Source organism: Chiroxiphia lanceolata, chromosome 1 (assembly GCF_009829145.1).
Source record: "Chiroxiphia lanceolata isolate bChiLan1 chromosome 1, bChiLan1.pri, whole genome shotgun sequence".
NCBI lineage: Eukaryota > Metazoa > Chordata > Aves > Passeriformes > Pipridae > Chiroxiphia > Chiroxiphia lanceolata.
In genome coordinates this window covers 73,163,234-73,181,374 of record NC_045637.1, presented here as the reverse complement: position 1 = coordinate 73,181,374, position 18,141 = coordinate 73,163,234, and the positions used below count along the sequence as shown (strand labels likewise).

General features: G+C 41.2%; 1 protein-coding gene across 1 annotated transcript in view; it reads right to left on the bottom strand.

Annotated features, from left to right (window-relative positions):
• Positions 1–16,140, bottom strand: part of ADCY2 (adenylate cyclase 2) — a 211,461-nt gene extending 195,321 nt beyond the window's left edge. The window contains exon 1 of the mRNA XM_032684184.1: positions 15,778–16,140. Within this exon, the coding sequence (XP_032540075.1) occupies positions 15,778–16,005 (228 nt within the window). The 5' untranslated portion in view covers positions 16,006–16,140. The remainder of the gene's footprint in view (positions 1–15,777) is intronic.
• Positions 16,141–18,141: the final 2,001 nt, after the last annotated feature.

The following is an 18,141-nucleotide window of genomic DNA, read 5'->3' as shown; positions in this document are numbered from 1 at the left end:
ATCAATATTTGCAATCATCAGTGTGTTTAGCAGATTAAAAAGCTCATATGCAAAAACAAATCCTGAAGGCTAACTGTTCTGTTACTTTAAACCATTTCCCAAAGATTGGGAAGAAGAATGAAAAAAAATCAAACCCAAACACTTTTTTTTTTTGCTAGTTTCTGAAATTAAAATACACCAGAGGTAATGGAATTAAAATATCAGCATGACACTTGTGAACATAATGGCTAAGCCTGCAATAACATGGATCTTACCTGACAGCTCTGTCTTCCTGAGTGTTTTCTATCTTGCTGTCTTTTAATTACTGAAGAAATTAAAAGTCTACTGTTAGAAATTTTTCCAACCCCCAACAAATTCTTCCAAAGTGTGATAATCTTATTATCACCACTAAAATCTGAAGAGTCACTTTCACTCATCTTCCAAAACCCACAACCTTTTCTCATTCTACATCCTGTTCTTTTCAGATAATGTCATGCCCTCAGTTTTAATTTTAAACAGCAAAGCTGCTGCAGAGCACTTCACTGTTACATATGTAAACATAGTCAGATGAAGAATCTATAAAAATTAACAACCTAAGAAGTTAAAAGACCATTTTAGCATAAATCTTTAAACGTGGTCCTTTATTCTTTTGATACTTGTTTCCTTATTCTTTTCATCTAGTGAATTATACAGCAGACTATATACAGAAAAGTCCTGCTGGGATCTAAAATATCATACACTTTGATTAACTCAAACCATTAATACATTAAATTCCTACTAAAATCACTTTTGCTGAGATCAGTGAACACTTTCCAAATGTAAATATAAAACCAAGGGAGTAATGTTCTTCAGACATTGATTTAATATTTTATTTCATACATCTATTCAATTCTCAATTTCAATATTCACTATCTTTAATTTCAATCTTCAATACTTTAAAAATGTGAGTGTTAAAAAAAAAGTTACAGGGCTCAAGGATTACTAGCTTACTGGCCTCTCAATCAAAATACAACAATGTCTTTCCTTTAACCAGGAAAGAATCGTCAAGTTACAGACTGAAAGAATCTGTTGAGTTACCTTTGTAGCAAAAATTGTTCATTTTTCCTGTAGGCCTTTTCCAGGAGTGAGACAAAGATTTTCAGAAAAGAAAATCACTCTCTCTTTTAAAACTGGACAGCATTTAAATTCTCTAACACCTGAAGAACTAGTTCCCTACAAAAGCTGCGAAAGTCTTCTGGCTAACTGCTGACTGCAGTGTGTGCCATTTGCTAGACAGCTGGAAAAATCTCCATTTTATTAGGAGGTGCCACACCCTGCTCCTGGTCAAGTAGCTGTACAGTTTCATCTAGGACTTCATCATTAGGACAACAACTGAAAGTTTTGGCTAGCAATCTCAGATTTCTTTTCCATCAATTCCATCAGTATTAGTCCATCTTCACTTCAGAAATGATTCAGTGTCTTTAAGGCCAGAAAGCTATTTCCAGGTCCACATTGTATGTTCTGGATCCACAACTTAGAAAAACTCCTCTGCCTTTTATGCTCCCATTATCTTTCATAATATAAAACTTTGCTTGTTTTTCCTTGCTTAGGTGCCTGGTTAGAAGGCACCGTGTTTCTTCTATTTTTTTTTTTTTTAAATCTTTCACTGAGTCCTGTGCATCATGTTCAAGGACACTAGCAGAAAATTAACTGAACCGTATCTTTTATCAAGTGTCCTGAAGTTTGTGTCATGCAGCTTTTGATTTTCACTAAAGGCCCTCTGTAACTGCATGCCTGAATTTTTTTTCCCCTCTGATCAGCATTCCTGTCTGGCTTAGTAGATCAATGATAACAGCATCAGGCTCAAATCCAGTTGTTTCATGATGTCTGTTGTCTTGAGAAATTCAGTTCTGTCTATTAATGAGTCTGATGTGCAGTCTACAATTGTTAGCAGTGATGTCTGACTCCTCACTATACGCAATCAATCCAGTCATTTGCACATCACGCAGATCAGGTAATTCTAACTGCTAAGCTGCTGTGTGATGTTGCCTGTAACCATAAGAAACAGTTCTGCATTCATGGCCATATCCTACACCATTTCATATTTGTTTGGTACTGGGAACATTATCGGAGCAGGAAGATTTCATCCAAATCCTTCAGATGACATTCTGGCCACCTGGACCTTCCCCCAAACTTGAAAGCCATGAACAATGTGGTGCTGTAAAATCCTCCCCCTATGAGAAGTGTGTAATTCTGCTGAAATCCAACAGGAACAGTTCTTGACTTTAGACGATCTGTCCTCATTAGCACATGGGACTAATAGTGATAATATAGTGACTAACCATGTAGGTCTTATGAGCACCCTTCTGACCACCTATATGCTTGACTACAGAGCCAAGCATTTTTTGCTGGTGGACTTTTTTTTATTGAGTACAGCTACATATAGATATTATTCATCTTCTAATTTACTCAGTAGAAAACAATTGTATCCATTTTTTTCCAAGTTTTCCTGACAAGCTAGGATGTGAACCTCACCTGTGTCAGTTGTTGTAACAATGATTATCAGGAACACACAAGTCTCCACATACCAGAGATCACAGACTTCTCTGTTTACGCAAAAAAATCAGACCTCACAGAGGTTTGGAAAGGTTCCTTGGAGGTGCTGAGTCAAAGGCCATGGCTATTCTGCAAATAACAGTAACATGAGGAAGTTGAAGAAAAGTTCTGGAGGCAAAATATTTGGTGCTAGTGAAGAAGCAGAGAACTATGGTAGCATTCCCAGAAATGCTCTCGAAACAAGACTGGTTGATAAGCAGAAGTTTAATAAGCAGCTAAGAAAATGTGTTCAAAAGGAAATCAAGAAACAGGGAAACTTGGGGAATAGGGAGGGAGCCTCTAGAAGTTAGCTGAGCTTAATCTAACTAGAAAGAATGAATTTGCTGGCCTTCAAGGTCAGAGGAAAACATTCAAACTGAAGAGGTTACAGAAACACAGTACATGGTTTAAGAGAGCAGTAATGTCAAAGAGACCTGAAAGTCTCAATTAAATGAAAGGACAGAAGTTGATTAAACTCAAGCAAGAAGGAAACAGCAAAGACAGAACAGACAGACTCTCTTTTTGAAGTTTTTCAGAGAAATAAAGCACCCATGTGAAAGTACTCTCCCCTATAAGCCTAGGAAGCGAGATGGAAGAACTACAATGCCCATTGTTAAAGCATTATTTACACAATAGTCTTACTGAAAACTTAGTGGAAAAAAGACCATCATCAGAATAGTGAAAAAGTAGGAAAGATTGAAAGGCATACACTTCAGCAGGGACTGAAGAAAGGTCTGTATTAACAGTATAGATGAATTAACAAATAGTAACAAGTGGCTATGAATAAAAAAAAAGAGACTGAACAGCACAGGCTCATAAAAATAAACTACTTAGAGGACTGGTCATCCAACCACGACTGAAACTATTTGAGATTCTATGAAATGCAGATATAAGAAAGGCTGTCAAAGAAGAAACACAAGAGGTCAAGGGATAATTTAGTACATCCAGACAGATTTGCTGTGGATTACAACAACAGATGGAAGTTGAGATGACTGTGTGTCTCATGTGCTGCAGAAAAACAAAACAAACAAGTACACCAGACAAACAAAAAACACCCAGATGAGGAAACAAAAAACACTCAATCTGATCTCAAGAAGTGGAAAGAACATTGTTCACAAATATTGCTATTGAGGAGCTGCTTTATAACAATGGCAAAGCTTGTTAGCAAACAAATGAAAAACAAAACTCAAACACTAAAATTGAAAGGGGGAGCTATAAGCTTACGGATTAAAATCTTTGTAGGTGACCTGAAGACACTATAAAACTCAAAGGCACAGGCCAACAGCTAATGAATTCCCCAAAATTACTTCAGAAAGACCAAACAACAACCAGAATGCCTGAATGGCCAAGTAGGAAAGGTTCTAAAAATTATCTTTAATAGAAAAAAAAGCCAAAAGAACCCAAAACAAACCCCCAAACCCACCAAACAACAACAAAACCACACACACATAAAAAAACCAAACTTGGAAGGGTATAATAAAAAAGGATCATAACATTTATCATTATTAATATACAGACTCAATAATGCAGGCCAAGAAAAGAGCTTGCTTGAGAAATTATTTTTAGGAGTATAAAATAAGTGGTAAATTCTTTTTGAAATATAATTAGGAGCTGGCAGCCTGCTAAAGGACTTCTAAGCAAACAGATGATGCAGGTATTAAAAAGAACAGTTAGAGAAGAGCAGACTGTAGCAGAAAGGGTTTGGCTGGGGTTTTTTTTGTATCTGTGTTCAGTGTGGGATAATTCTCACTCCAAAATAATCTATACAGCAGAACACACTGGAAGATTTGCCTCAAATTGGAGCACTGGTACAAGGCATTACAGACAAAAGCAGCAACATTAAATGAAAAAAAAAATTTACCACAGGCAGACAGGGTTTCACCAGAAAAAGCCAACAAGCCTCAAGGAGAAAGAGCTAAGCTGTAGTAAGATGTAACCTCCACCGAAAGTTTCCCCAGTGTACAAAGATGGAATGTGATGTGTCATGAGTCTCTCCTGGGATCCGTCTCAAAGGACTAAGGGAAGTACCAGCAAGTCTGGCATCTATCCTGGCAAAATTTATTAAAAACAAAGGTAACCAAAGTCCTCAGGAGTCCTAGGGTGTATGTTGTTTGGCATATCCATAAACAACTTGGGAAAAAGAGTTGGATAGCAATCTGATGAAGATGAGGGGCCAACTTTGAAGAAACACAATAGGATCTCCTAATAGTTACTATGGAGCACAGAAAATGGTAGATGAATTTCAGCTGAGATGTATTTGAAGGGATGTAGCTCCAAGAAAGCAATCCAAATTTTATACACATGACAACAGGCTACTGGTATTAACACTTAGAAACAGAGATATTTGGTGTTTATCATAGGTAGAGACCATAAAAACATCACGTTGGTGCTCACTAGCAGTCAAAAAATAATCCAAAATGCAGAACATAGGAAAGAATAAAACAAGAGAGAACATCACAATGCCACCCTCAGTGCATGATGAACACCATAAGAATTCCAATCACCACTTCCAAACATGAATGTAAAAGAACTAGAAAGATGGGTTTCTGAGGATAGTCAAAGCTGCAATACAGTGGCTAGATACTGAAGGAGTAAACATTTGGTTTTAAGGTTGCTCTTTCTCTGCATGGAGTGGGCACAACTGTGCTTTGATACAGATCTTTTGATGTTTAAAGGTAGTATCCATCTCAGACCTACAGGAACAACCTCCACTGGAGCTGTCTGCATGAAAATATGCAGCCGAAACCCCATGAGCCTGTGACCATTCCTACTGTATCATATGCCACAGAACACAGGATAGAAACCTATCCCTGCCAAAACATAATTAGCAGAATCAGAATGTGGTGCTTTTATCTTTTAATATACATAAATATGTCTGTGCAAACACCATGTCTCAGCTTGAACAGCGAGCAGTTTCTTTATATACCCTTATTTGCCATATCAGCAGTTTCTCTCTCTTGGTTTATTTTCCATCGATTTGTACCTTCTCGTCTTGTTAGCCATATGTCATATAAATCTGTCAGAGCATACAACTATGTATTTAACAAGCTTGGGTTCAGAGGGCCCACAGAGGGTTAGGAACAGATGGGACTGTCATGTGTTTTCAGTCATCCAGCAGCATCTCAATCTTCTTTAGGCTGGCAATTATCGACAGTTTTATTTTAAAACACTTAACAGCCTATGAAAAATGAGACAGTCCAAACTCAGTTACTAGGGTAACTAATGACTACAACATTCAGCTGGGTGTACTTCAAAAATTGTCCTACCCAGTGGCAGTAGCTGGCAGCACAGAGAAAAGCCATGTCCTAGAGAGCAATGACAGTTAATTACATTCGGCTCCCTGATGTGTCCTGTTCTGAAGAGGGAAGAAGCAAGCAAAGTTTGTACTTTGATTAACTAATTATTTCAGCCTCCAGAGCTAATTAGCAGCTACTCATATAAGTTAATTATTTTAATGTAAATATAGTGATCAACAAATTTTTCTTGTGTGCTTTATACTACATGTATTGGTTCTGAATTCCCCAAAAAATATGGCTTAATAACTTAGTTTAGCTTGTTCTCAAAATCCTTCCTTCTAACCTTAAAGAAATCTTAAAGAAACTCTCCAATAAATGCAACTACTATTTATGCAAACCCCATTACATGAAGATGAGTAAAACACTTATGAAAACATATGTTTTGCAGTTAAACATATTCAAAATATGTCATTGTTGAAAGAGCTCCATCAGTTAAACACTGAGGATAATACATTACTTCACAAGACTCAAAGACATGTTTTTCAGGTTAACTGCACCGTAACATGTATTAGAAGTGAAATTCTGGACTTCCTTGTACCCATAGAGATCCATGGAATTCTGAAATACCCGTTCAGATTCATGGAATTCAGAAGTACTCATTCAGTTCTTTGAGCTATTTAATACCGACAGTCACATATCTCAGCCTTCCCTCACCACTTTACTCCTGACATAGTAACTTGTAATCAAGAACAAATGTCAAGATAGATCTTGCTTAAAAGTAAAGATCACAAAATTTGAACCAGGGAGGACATGAGTTTCAGCACATAAGGTTCATTTTAAAGGTCTGTTTAATGAAGAAAAAGGTACACTTAGGCTTCTTTCTCTAATGGGTCTCTTAGAAACACACTTTGCAAGAATAATCCTCAGATTTAACATATCAGCATAATAGAGTAGCATGAAAAATAGTTTTAATATTGAAAAGTCACTACTGTCATTGTGTAATTACTTTTCAAGTGTCTCCTAAGGTTTTGCAATTACATACGGAAAACAGTTATTATCACAAAAATATTCTTGAAGTTTACTCCCCTAAGGACACTTTCCACAGTCTCATATGTCTCTCAGTTCAACTAACTTCAAACCAAAGAGATTTCTTATTTCATTTTTGACCCTGGGATCGGGACCACATTCTGCAATGGGTATTATTTCTATAATGATAAAATTTCATATAAAGGTCACAAACAGGTTAACTTACTTTTGAAACACAACTGTGCCAAAGAACATCTCAGGAACAAAACTTCAGACATATTCATAGGAAATAGAGCAAAACTGACTGTGCAAATCGAGGCATTCCTATTTTGTGTTAGCTGAGGGCTTATTTAACCAATGCTGTTACCTCATTTCATTAGGGCACAGGTAAGAAAATATTAAAATCAAAGAAAACAAAATCAATCTGGTAAATTGTTTCAGTCTTAAACAGACATCATCACTTGAAGAAACTTTTTAAAATCCCACCAGCTATCAGTCTGGTTTGGAAATTGCCAGGACTCGCTGGAGCAGGAAACAAGCTCCAGTGAGAGTCTGTGGCCATTTTCTGGTACAAGCTAGCAGGGTGCTAGTGGAGATCACAGAACCAGCTACTGGTCTGGACAACCTACCACTTCCTGGGTCTTGACCAGAGTAGACTGTTCTCAGACCACTGTGCTACTACAAAGGACCACCACAGTGCCTGCACCAAAGAAACAGAATCTATCCACCTGCCAGGGTACATAAAGCAACAGGACTTAGGAGGAACAGTTGAGGGAACTAAGGTTGTGTAGTCTGGAGAAACAGAAGTTCAGTGGAGACCTTACCACTTTCTACACTACCTGAAAAGGTTGTAGTGAGATGGGTCCTGGTCTCTTTCACCAAATAACAAGCAATAAGAGAAAATGGCCTCAAGTTGCTCCAGGGGACGTTTAGACTGGATATTAGGGAAAATCTCTTCAGCAAAAGGGTGAGCAGGCTGCCCAGGAAAGTGGAGTCCCCATCCCCAGAAGTATTTAAAACACATGTAGATATGGCACTTGGGGACATGGTTTAGTGGTGGATTTGGCAGTGCTGGGTTAATGGTTGGATTTGATGATTTTAAGGGTCCTTTCCAACCTAAATAATTCTATGATTCTCTAAGAGTAGGAGCACTAGCAAGCAGGTGCTGAGTCAAGTTCAAAGAGCATCTGTTTTCCTAACACCACTCTCAGAAGAAATAAGGTGTCTTGAGTCCTCAGCCTGAATTCAGTCTTGCTGGAAAAGGAGCTGGGGGCAACCTAGTCTTCCTAGGACTTTCTTGCAGGACTGACCAAAGTACTAGCAAATTGGATACATGGATGCGGAGATTTTACCTGGAATGGGAGGACAGCAATCCCACTTATCCAATAAGTGAGCATGTTCACTGGGCATGCCAAAGCATTTAGGGTCTTTAAAAGGTCCCACAGCACACAGTTAGCTGTGAGGAGGCAGGTGGAGAAAAGCAAGTTCTAGCTACTTTTGTGAACACTAGTGAGCAGATCTGAAAAGCTATCAGTCTACATAGGATCTCAAGGGACTATCCAATGATAAAACTCCAGACTAGTTGCACCTGAAGCTATATGGGAAACATATACAGGGCAGAGGACCTCTTACCCCAGCTGCTCTCTGGTGTATGCAACCAGAAGCCATTGTTCCTGCACTTTGGAGCACATCTTCCAGGCAAGAAAAACTTCAAAACTAGAACCATGGATGGTGGAAGAAGCGGATGCTCAGACTAGCAGGTCTGAGAGCAAGGCTGAGAGGCCAGTCATGATGGGTGCTTTTTCCTCCGCCTCTCCCAGACACAAGTCTGGAACATGTTCACACTAGAAACAGCAAGGGGATTTTATATAATCCAGGCACCACTGAGAAAAAGAGTTCTGTTTAGAGACAAAAGATAACGTTTCTATATAAGCTGGAGAAACAGACAACTGGGAGGATAAGTGTAGAGACAGCCTCACACTCCTCTGCACAGATGGTGCAACAGGCCCTTCAATTTTCAGCATCATCTGAGTAAGGTTGTGTCTGCAGGTTGCTTACTCAAAACACAAAAATAAAAGATCTGGAGAAGAAATGCATGGAGCTGAGTTTCGGATTTGGTTTTGTTTTGTTTATTTTTTTCCCAGTAGGATCAGGACTGATGCTCAAATAAAAAAAAAAAGTCAGTGAAAAGGGGTGGAACTGTGTTAATTCACTTATTCTGGGGTCTGAATCCCCCAAAACAGAAATTTAACCTGTTGCCATCTTATCATCATCACAAATCAATATGGCTTGAGCTGTCTCAATTCTTTTTGATATATGCAGAAGCCACTATGGTAGCACATAATTGTTTGGGATCAAAGCTTGGCTATGACTTGAGATGCAGGCACAGGATGAAACACTACAGGTGTTCCACTTTGTTCCTGTGATGCCTGCACACCCAGCTGCTCAAGAGATCTATCTGTGTTAAGTGTCCATGCCACCATCAGCTTGGAGTGACACATGGTGCAGTCTGGAAGATTCCAGTGACTGCTACCATTATAAAAAGGAGAAGTTTTCTTAAGTACAGCATAAATGTAGGGACTGTGATCTCTGGTCAATGTTCTTAATCTAGAAGACCTTTTGAAGGCTCAAAGAAACCTATTCACCATTTTTATATAAGTTTTAAGATCCCCACAAATGGGTCAGATATATTTGTTCACAACAAGGAACTTGAAAACAATTAAAAAAAAGTTAAGGGAGATAAGCAGACAGGTATTCATAGGTCCATGGCAGATCCACTATGAAGTTGCCAACACGTGATTTGTGAATCCACACACCTGGCTTGATGCTGATAAAGGCAGCAGACAATCGTAGCCCAATCCATTACCTGTCTTATTCCCATTGTACCGCAGTAAACAACAGCTCTAGTAAGTATGTTATTTATCATTTCTGTCAGCTGCAGTAATGATTAGGAGTTGTGGATCCACCACTTTGAGTCACAATTTGTGACATTAAATAAGTTTTCCATTGCCAGGGTATTCATAAAACTTTATTTTAAAACTTTAATTTATTAAGACTACAATTACAATTCAAGGCAAAGTATTTTTCCAGCATAGCCATACCCGTGGTTTTATCCAATTCTTATTCAACATTCAGGTTATTCAATATGAAGGATTAAACAGAGGTATGCAAAGTGAGGTTGCCACTAGCACCTCATTAACTTGACAGCTCTCTGTTTCCAGGCTTGTTAGGGACTGGCAAATGAGACAAGCTCTTAGCAGTATTAAAAGTAACCACAGATGTACTGGGAGTGTCATTAGTGAATGAAGAAAGAAGAAGTAGCCCAGACTGATGTAGTACTGAGGAATGAAACCAGACAGAAAGCTAGGCAATTTCTGCTTCAGACAGGAAGATACAGCAACCTTTCCGGCCTGACTAAAGAGGTAATACTGGCTTACAAAAGTCACTCTCAGAGAACCAAAGATATTACTGGAAGGAACACTGAGCAGGGATAGCAATATCCTAAGAGTGTATCAAAAAACTAGAAACTATAGCTAGAAGAATATATTGCAATATGGTGCCTGGAGACAAGAAAAAAGAATTAGAAACATGAGATTTCCTCACACAACATTTTAATAGGGGACTTGAAAGCAGAACTGTACACTCAATTATAACTGACATTATGAAAAGGCATTGTAAATACGCTGGTGTTTATTTTGAATTCTTTCTCATCTTGGTAGTCGCAATAATCTGGCAGAATGAGTTTAAGAAGAGGTAGGTACCTCCTGGGCACAACAACCAAAGCATCAAGCATGCAAACAACCTCTGCTTGTCCTCCAATTAGTAAGGATTTTCCTACTTCATTACCTTTCCTGTGGCTTAGCTCTCTTCTTGAGGGAATGGATATACTGAAGTTTGAAAGCAGCACAGCAGATGCTTTGGCTTATTTTCACTCTACGAGGATTCCAAGGAACGCTTTCAGACCTTGGGTATTCTTGGACTTTAGGAAAACAGTTGGCTCCTAAACCAAAAAAAGCTGTAATTTACACAGAGATGATCTCAAAGATTTCCTAAAATTGAGAGTACAAATGATCTTACATTATGGCTATATTATTCTATGCAATTAGGTTTTAGCAGAGCATCTCATGAATACAGATATAAAATCACATCGTCAGTGTGGTGACCTTTTGCTGTGGACGGATGAATTTTTCAGACCCAAGGCTATGAGAACATTACCAGAGGTAATATATCGATATATATCAGATATATATATCAGAGGTATATATCAGATGCTCTTATACAGACACCTTATCACTTGAAACACTGCAATGAGAATGATGAAACGTCTTCTAAAGCTACTTTTTCCACATGGAAGACTTTTCTCCCTTTATTTCAGAATGAGATTATGATCCCGGAAATCTGGAAAGGCTTGGCTGATGTCAAATTTTTACCAGAAACAGCAAGGATTTATTTTAGGAGTAACACCAATTTGAGGGAAAGAAGATTTGCTGTCCTTCTGACTAAGGGCCCAAAGAAATGGCACATGCAGTTCAAGCCCCAGAAGGCTTAGAGGACTCTCCTGCTCCTGTTCTCTTTGCACAGACAGTTCCCCGCCAGCCAAGTTGGCAGCTAAAAAGTTTTCACGTACTTCTTCAGAATGAGGCAGCTACCTCTTCTTCCATGCAGATCAGCTGAAAGTAAATTCAGTCAGTCTGATGCCAGAAAACCAATTCCTGTAAAATGTACATTTGTCATGTCAGAGGTACACCTCGCTAGTTAACTCCTCTTTTTGCTACAGAAGGTATTTGGGCATGTCAGTGAAGCAGCTGTGCAGTCTATCTTTAGTTTCTTGAATTTATGAATCAGTAAAAAGGTTCAGGAACCATAACTGAGCCTACCAGCATGATCGTGAGCTTTTTAGGAACTTCAAAGAAGTGGTTGAGGGGGTAACTAATACCTCTGCTCCACATCAGGCAGCTAACCCAAAGCCATCTCAGGTGCTTTAGAAGAGGGAAGGCAGTAGAATGCCACACTGCAGAAACACTTTTCACTCAACACATGCTCCACTTGGATAATGATATCATCAAGAAGCATGCATCTACATACCAGCATCAACACATCAACAACTACATCTTAAGAGCTTTACAAGGTCACATGTAGCAGCAAGAATTTGTGAGGGAGATAAGGAGATAAGGGCTGCAGACTAACATTAAACACCACATAGGAGGCTTACAGGTTTTGAGCAAGAGGCATGGGCATACACATGTATCTGGTAGCAGGTTGGTGAACCTTGAGTTTTGGGAAAAGGGACAGAAAGGACATCTTGACAGACTTAGATCTTCTCCCACTTACCCCACAAGTGCTAAAAGATTCTGATATCCCTGAACTGTAGATTTTTATTGCAGCCTGTATCTATGTACTGGGCACTTTTTATGTCTAGAAAAATAAATGGATAAAGGAAAGTTATGGCCTTCCAATAAACTGTACAATTTGGACATCTACCCTGTCTTCAGTCTGAGCTTTGTTTAACCATGTAAGAAACAAAACATCACAATTTCAGATAATTCCATTACACTTATATCTTGCATTAGGAATCTAAAAATGGCGCTTTTTTAATTTCCTACGAATTGCAGTTATAATAGATACACTCTTGTCAGAGACAAAATTATTCTAGATTCCACTAAAAATGGTCACAAGTTGTTAGCACTAAAAAGGGAGAGAGGGGCGAATAATGAGTTTGTCCTACATATTATATTGAAAGAACAATACAATAGTCAGAGAAAAAATGAAGCTGACCTCTGGCATTTTTAAATGGTGGAAGGTTTTCACTGGTTTGGAAAAATAATTTACTCTCTATCGATTAAAACAGCAGCTAAACATGGATGACTGATCTCGTTTTGCCAGTTTTCAGTTCACGCCAGGTACAGAGAAATACAGAGGATACTCTGACACAGGAAATTCAAAGGTTGATACTATCAGTACATTATTTAAAACTACAAGCTGTGAATGGTCATCTTTCAAGCAGAATCTGGGAGTTTTATATCTAGTGTTTGAGGAGATAGAATGCTTAATTCCAAAGGTCAAAATCACAATAGTTTTCTGAAACAAAAGCAAAATCTCCTAAGAAACCTCTCTCGATAATAATAGCGGTACATTGTCTGAAACAAAAGTAATCAGATTTCCAGGCACACTTTGTAAGTAATCTTGTTTACTGTAATCTTGCAACAGCTTTAATAAATTTTTCATCTGAAATCAGGAAGGTTATAGCTTATATTCTGACAGGTTGAAATAGCTGAGTAAGTTGAATACATCCCTGTGTGGCTGGCTGTGTTTGGGAACACTTAAGAATACATTGCCACAAAAAAAAAAGGGGGGGGGGAACTCAGACATCACAGTGATATATTTTAACAACTAAATAAAACATTAAAATAGAAGAAAGCCTCTCACTTCCATTGGTTTCTGGGTTTTCTTAAAAAAGCCTAGATCATAAAAATGGTTCATGCTTCATGAATATCTATCTTAACAATGTCCAAACCCACGTTCCATGTTCTAAGCTGTTCTTTGAAGTACAAGCAAGAAATACAAATTGAGTGTTATGGTTAGTCATTTTGGAGTTTTACTTCCACAACAGGCTTAAATAATTTGCAGTAAAATCTTAATTGCTTTGTACAGAATCTAAAGGAAACAACTGTTAATACTTCCTTTAACTTCAAATGCATACCACAGACCTACACAGAACTATCTCACTTCACTTCCATTGCACCTTCTCTACAAAATTAAATCTTCCGTCAAAACAATCACACACATACAAATTGTGCAAAATAAAAGAAAAGGATATTGGTACTGCCTTTTGTGGCTCAGATAGTCCTAACTGCATGGCCCTTTTAAATCATGAGGTACAAAAATATCACTAAGATTCCATTGGTACATAAAATGAGTATTCTTTATGCAGATGTGGGAGAAACACATCTAAACCTTCAGTGGTTTTCAATTAAAATTCAATATTTTAATCACAAATGCAACCAGAAGCTAGACTATAATAAAGCGCTTTTAGGTGAAACTCTGGGCAGGGCTCCAAAGGATTTTGTCCAACATCCTGTGGCTGGAAATTCATATAGGCAAGCTTTCTCTCTGCCTGAAGTTACTTTCATCTGTCGACTGGAAACTTTAAGGATGAGCCCCACCTCTTTCTCCACTCACCCATCCAGTTGTTAGCTACAGGAAGACAAAGGCTCAGGAAAAAGGTTTTAAAAGCATTTTTTTCCTTTTCCGGTATGTCTGGAATTCTGAATGCAGACTGAACTATAAAAATTCACTCTTTCTGAAGTAGGAATGCCTGGCAAGATTCAGTCAGCTTACAGTTTTGTTTCCATAACTTTGAGCAGTCCTTTGACCCCAGCCCAGTGTTATGCCCACCGTTGTTACTGTAAATGATTTACCTCAAGAAACAGAATTACCAAAATAACCCCAATCTTTAGATCATACCACAACTGAAGGTACAAAATTTAGTGCTAAACACTGCCAAGCCCAAATTCCACCACCTTGACCGTAGGTGAGTATGGTGTACGTCTCCACACCCAATTACACCTCAGCACATGCCTGACAGACTTCATTTCCACCTTCCATTGGTCCCTTCAGCCCTGATGGACAAGCACTCAAGTTAACATACCAGAATGAGATAAGTGGTCAAACCTGTATTTTGTACACAGAGCTTCAAAACTGAAACAGACATTAAGCAGCTGAATTATGAGGCATCACCATTACTGTCCTCACCTTATCCCTTTTACAACTGTTCTGTACTTAACAGGAATGGCACTTGAAACAAAAAAAGCTCAAAATACAATTGATACAAATAGCAAAAGGAAATAAACCACCAATGGACTCGAAGTTCAGCTAATCCTGAAAGCAGTTCCTGCAGTTTTTAAGGCAAAAGTTTGGTCAAGCAAGAAAGCAGGATTCTCTCTATAAGCAAACATTAGCTGCAGTGCCTCTGGAAGAGAATCCATTGGATTATACTAACGTACTCATCCTCTCCTTTAAAGACCACTAGCTCAATTCAATAAACATTACGCTTTTCAAGAGACCATTAGAAGACTTGTTTTTAAAAAAGACTTTACCACTCAAATCCTATTCTTCACTTCAGAAGTATACAGTAATACCAACAGCCTGTCTCTAATCACTAACAGCAGGAAAACTGTAAGGAGCAAGAATTTTACTGCTCTCTGCAGCTTTTCCTTCGCGTTCAACGCAAGGGCAAATGTCATCGACTTCTGGGGGAGACAGCATAATACTGACTGTCATCTGCCTCTGTGACATATTTTTCCTCCCAAAAGCTGGAAGCCCCGCACTGGTCATGTAGAAAAGGGATCCGACCGACCAAACTTCACCTTCCTTAAAAACGACTGCTGCGCTGTCCCAAAAGCTTCCTCGAGAAAATGGGTCAAACGCTAGAAAATGGTATCGGAGAAGAGGGTGTGGGGGGGAAAGTGTATAAGGAGGGCACGGCCCCTTCTTACTTGCCCTAAAAACATTATTTTAGATACGGGTACCGACTACACCTTTGGGCGGCGATTTAAACCCGCCACTACAAAGGCACCACGGCCAAGCCGCTAGCTGGAAGAGAGCGGAGCCAAGGAATTAAGTGAATTAAACTCGATGCGCTTGTTGTCTCAGTTTTCGCTCCATCAGCCGCGCGGCCGCTGCTCCAGCGTCGCTTCCAACATCAGGCAGCAAAGTTTGGGCGGGGGTTCCCCGGCCCCCGCCGCCACCTCAGCGCCTCCCGCCACCAACTTTCCGCCGCCGGAGCTCCAGCACCGGCTCTCACCCGCCCCGTCCCGTCCCGTTCCGCCCCGCCCGGCTCGGTTCAGCTTGGCTCGGCGGAGGGCGCCGGGTGCGCGGATGCCAGCGGGAGAGGGGATGCCGGATAGCGGCAGCGGGGATACCCGGGGACGGCGCGGTCCCAGACTGGGAAGGTGTTTCTTACCAGCCCGGAGGCGAAGAAGACGACCAGCAGGGCCAGGCAGGCGCCCATCACGATGAGGAGCAAGAAGACGATGAGCGGGTGCTGCTGGCTCATGCAGTAGTAGGACTCGTAGAGCCAGTCCCGGGAGCGGGACTGCTCGGCGCTCGCCCCGTAGCCGCCGCCCGCCTGCTCTGCCCGCTCCAGCAGATAGCGGCGTCTCCTCCTCATCATGATCGCTTCTTGCCACATCGGGCAGAGCCCGCGCAACTCCCTCAGCGCCGCCGCCGCCGCCGCCGCTGCTGCTGCAGGAGGCAGCCGGGGAGTGGAGCGGGGCGCGCTCCCGCGCGGGAGGCGGAGAGGAGGAGCCGCGGCGGCGGCAGCGGCATGGGCATGGTTCGCCGGGATGCCGCGGCCGCCGCGCAGCCAGCCCGGGGCTTGGTGCGCCTCCGGCAGGCGCCACCCGCACGCACATGCCTTGCCCGGCTCCCCCGGAGGAGGGGGCGGGAGGCGCGCTCCTCCTCGCCGGGGCGGGGAGCGGGCGCCCGCCCAGAGCAAGCGCCCGAGGGCGGTGGCGGCAGCAGCGGGAGCGGGAGGTTCTGGAGCGGGCGGCCGTGAGAGCAGTGCCTGCCCCGCGCCCCTACGCCCTGGCGCCTGGAGGTGCCCCAGGGGCAGGGCCACCTGCCCCCGCCTGCGTACGGCTGGGAGCCCTCGCTGCCCCAGCGGGGTTCGGGGCCGCCGCAGGTACTGGTGCTGCCGGCGGCTGAGGCGAGAGCGCGGCGTGAGCCGCTCCCGAGCCCGCTCCCGGCGGCCCCGGCTCTGCCCGGCTCCCAGCGGGGACGCCGCAACCTTCGCGAGGGTGCGTGGCAGCACCTCCCGGCGCCAGAGGGAGAGACATTTGGAAATTTCGTTGAAATTACTCCCACGGGCGAGGGCTCTGCAGGACTGTTTCACTGAGTACCTTTTCTGGAGGTGGAATCTCCTTTTTAGAAACCATACCTCGATGTTTTGTCAATGCCAGCATTAAAATTAGGAAGAAGCATAACATACATTTTCCCCAGCTTACCATGTTCTGAAGGACTTTGGTATTTCTAACGAAGCAGGCACTGGAAACGTGCTGGACATAAACACACTGAAGTTACATATCTGTCATGAACAGCATTGACCAGCTGAAGTTTTGTAAGCAGATACAGGCAGGTCTGCTTCCCCAGCCCATTGCGTCCCTGAGTGTCCCTCCCCACAGGACAAATCCCTCTCTGCTCTACTCTCCAGCCTCTGTTGTTACTTTGCCTCATCCTTAAACTCCTAGAGACCACCTAGGTCTGACTTCCTTGCAGAGGAAGAGCACAGAGCAACGTGGATGGTACTGGGCCTGAATGTCCCAAGGGTGTCTCCTGGTGACTGGAGTAATGTTAGGAGCAAGACAGATTTTGGAGTACTACAATACTACAAAAGGTGAAAAACCGGAGCTAACATAAATGGTTGTCATAAGTCAGTCATACAAGTCAGTCATCATAAGTGAGAGACGTAGAATAGAGGGCTAGCCACTAGCTAGGTGGAAGAGAAGGCAGTTAACTAGGATGATATAGACCAAAACTATATATACTATTAAGTAAATTGTATTTAATGCCTAATTTCTGTACCAGTGTTCACATTTTTATCCAGAAGAAGAAGAGAGACATCATCCACAAGTGTAACAAAACAAAGAATCCAATAGTACATATAGCTCAGAAGCCCTGTCCATATATTTGCCCTTCTTAGATTCCTTACATTTTAAAGAGGGATAAGACTTGAGCTTTCCTGCCCCTTCTTCCTCTCCATTGGCTGGATGGAAGAAAGGCTCCTTGCCTTTCAATCTTCCTTCCCTGAAGTGTTTGCTGGGGCAGGAGGAACAAATGAGGCAGAAGTGGAAAGTTACAACTGCACCCACTGTTCTGGGAGAGAGAGAACAAAAAACTCTCAGAAGCAGCAGTGATATTATTGAAGGATGAACACATTTATGTGGGGAAACATTCTGGCAGAATTAATTGCTGGGAAGGAGTTAGTAGAGGTGGGTGTGAGAATTTTTGCAACATGAAAAGGCTTTACTTGCAGTCACTTTAAAAATTATGGAGTTGGCCACCCTTACTGTCACACACACATATATAATGGGATAAGCATGGGGAGTTTAAAAAAAAAACAATGGACAAACCAGAATTACAGCATAACAATTCTTTTAAAATCAGATCTCAGTATTTGGTTTTTGACGGCATCTGAGTTTTGATCTCTCGAAGATGGAAAGGCCAATATCACATATACGCTTAAGAATAATTACAAGAATAATTACATGATCCTGCATGTACTCACAAAAATGCAGAAGATCCAAACAGGCTAAATTAAGTATGTTCT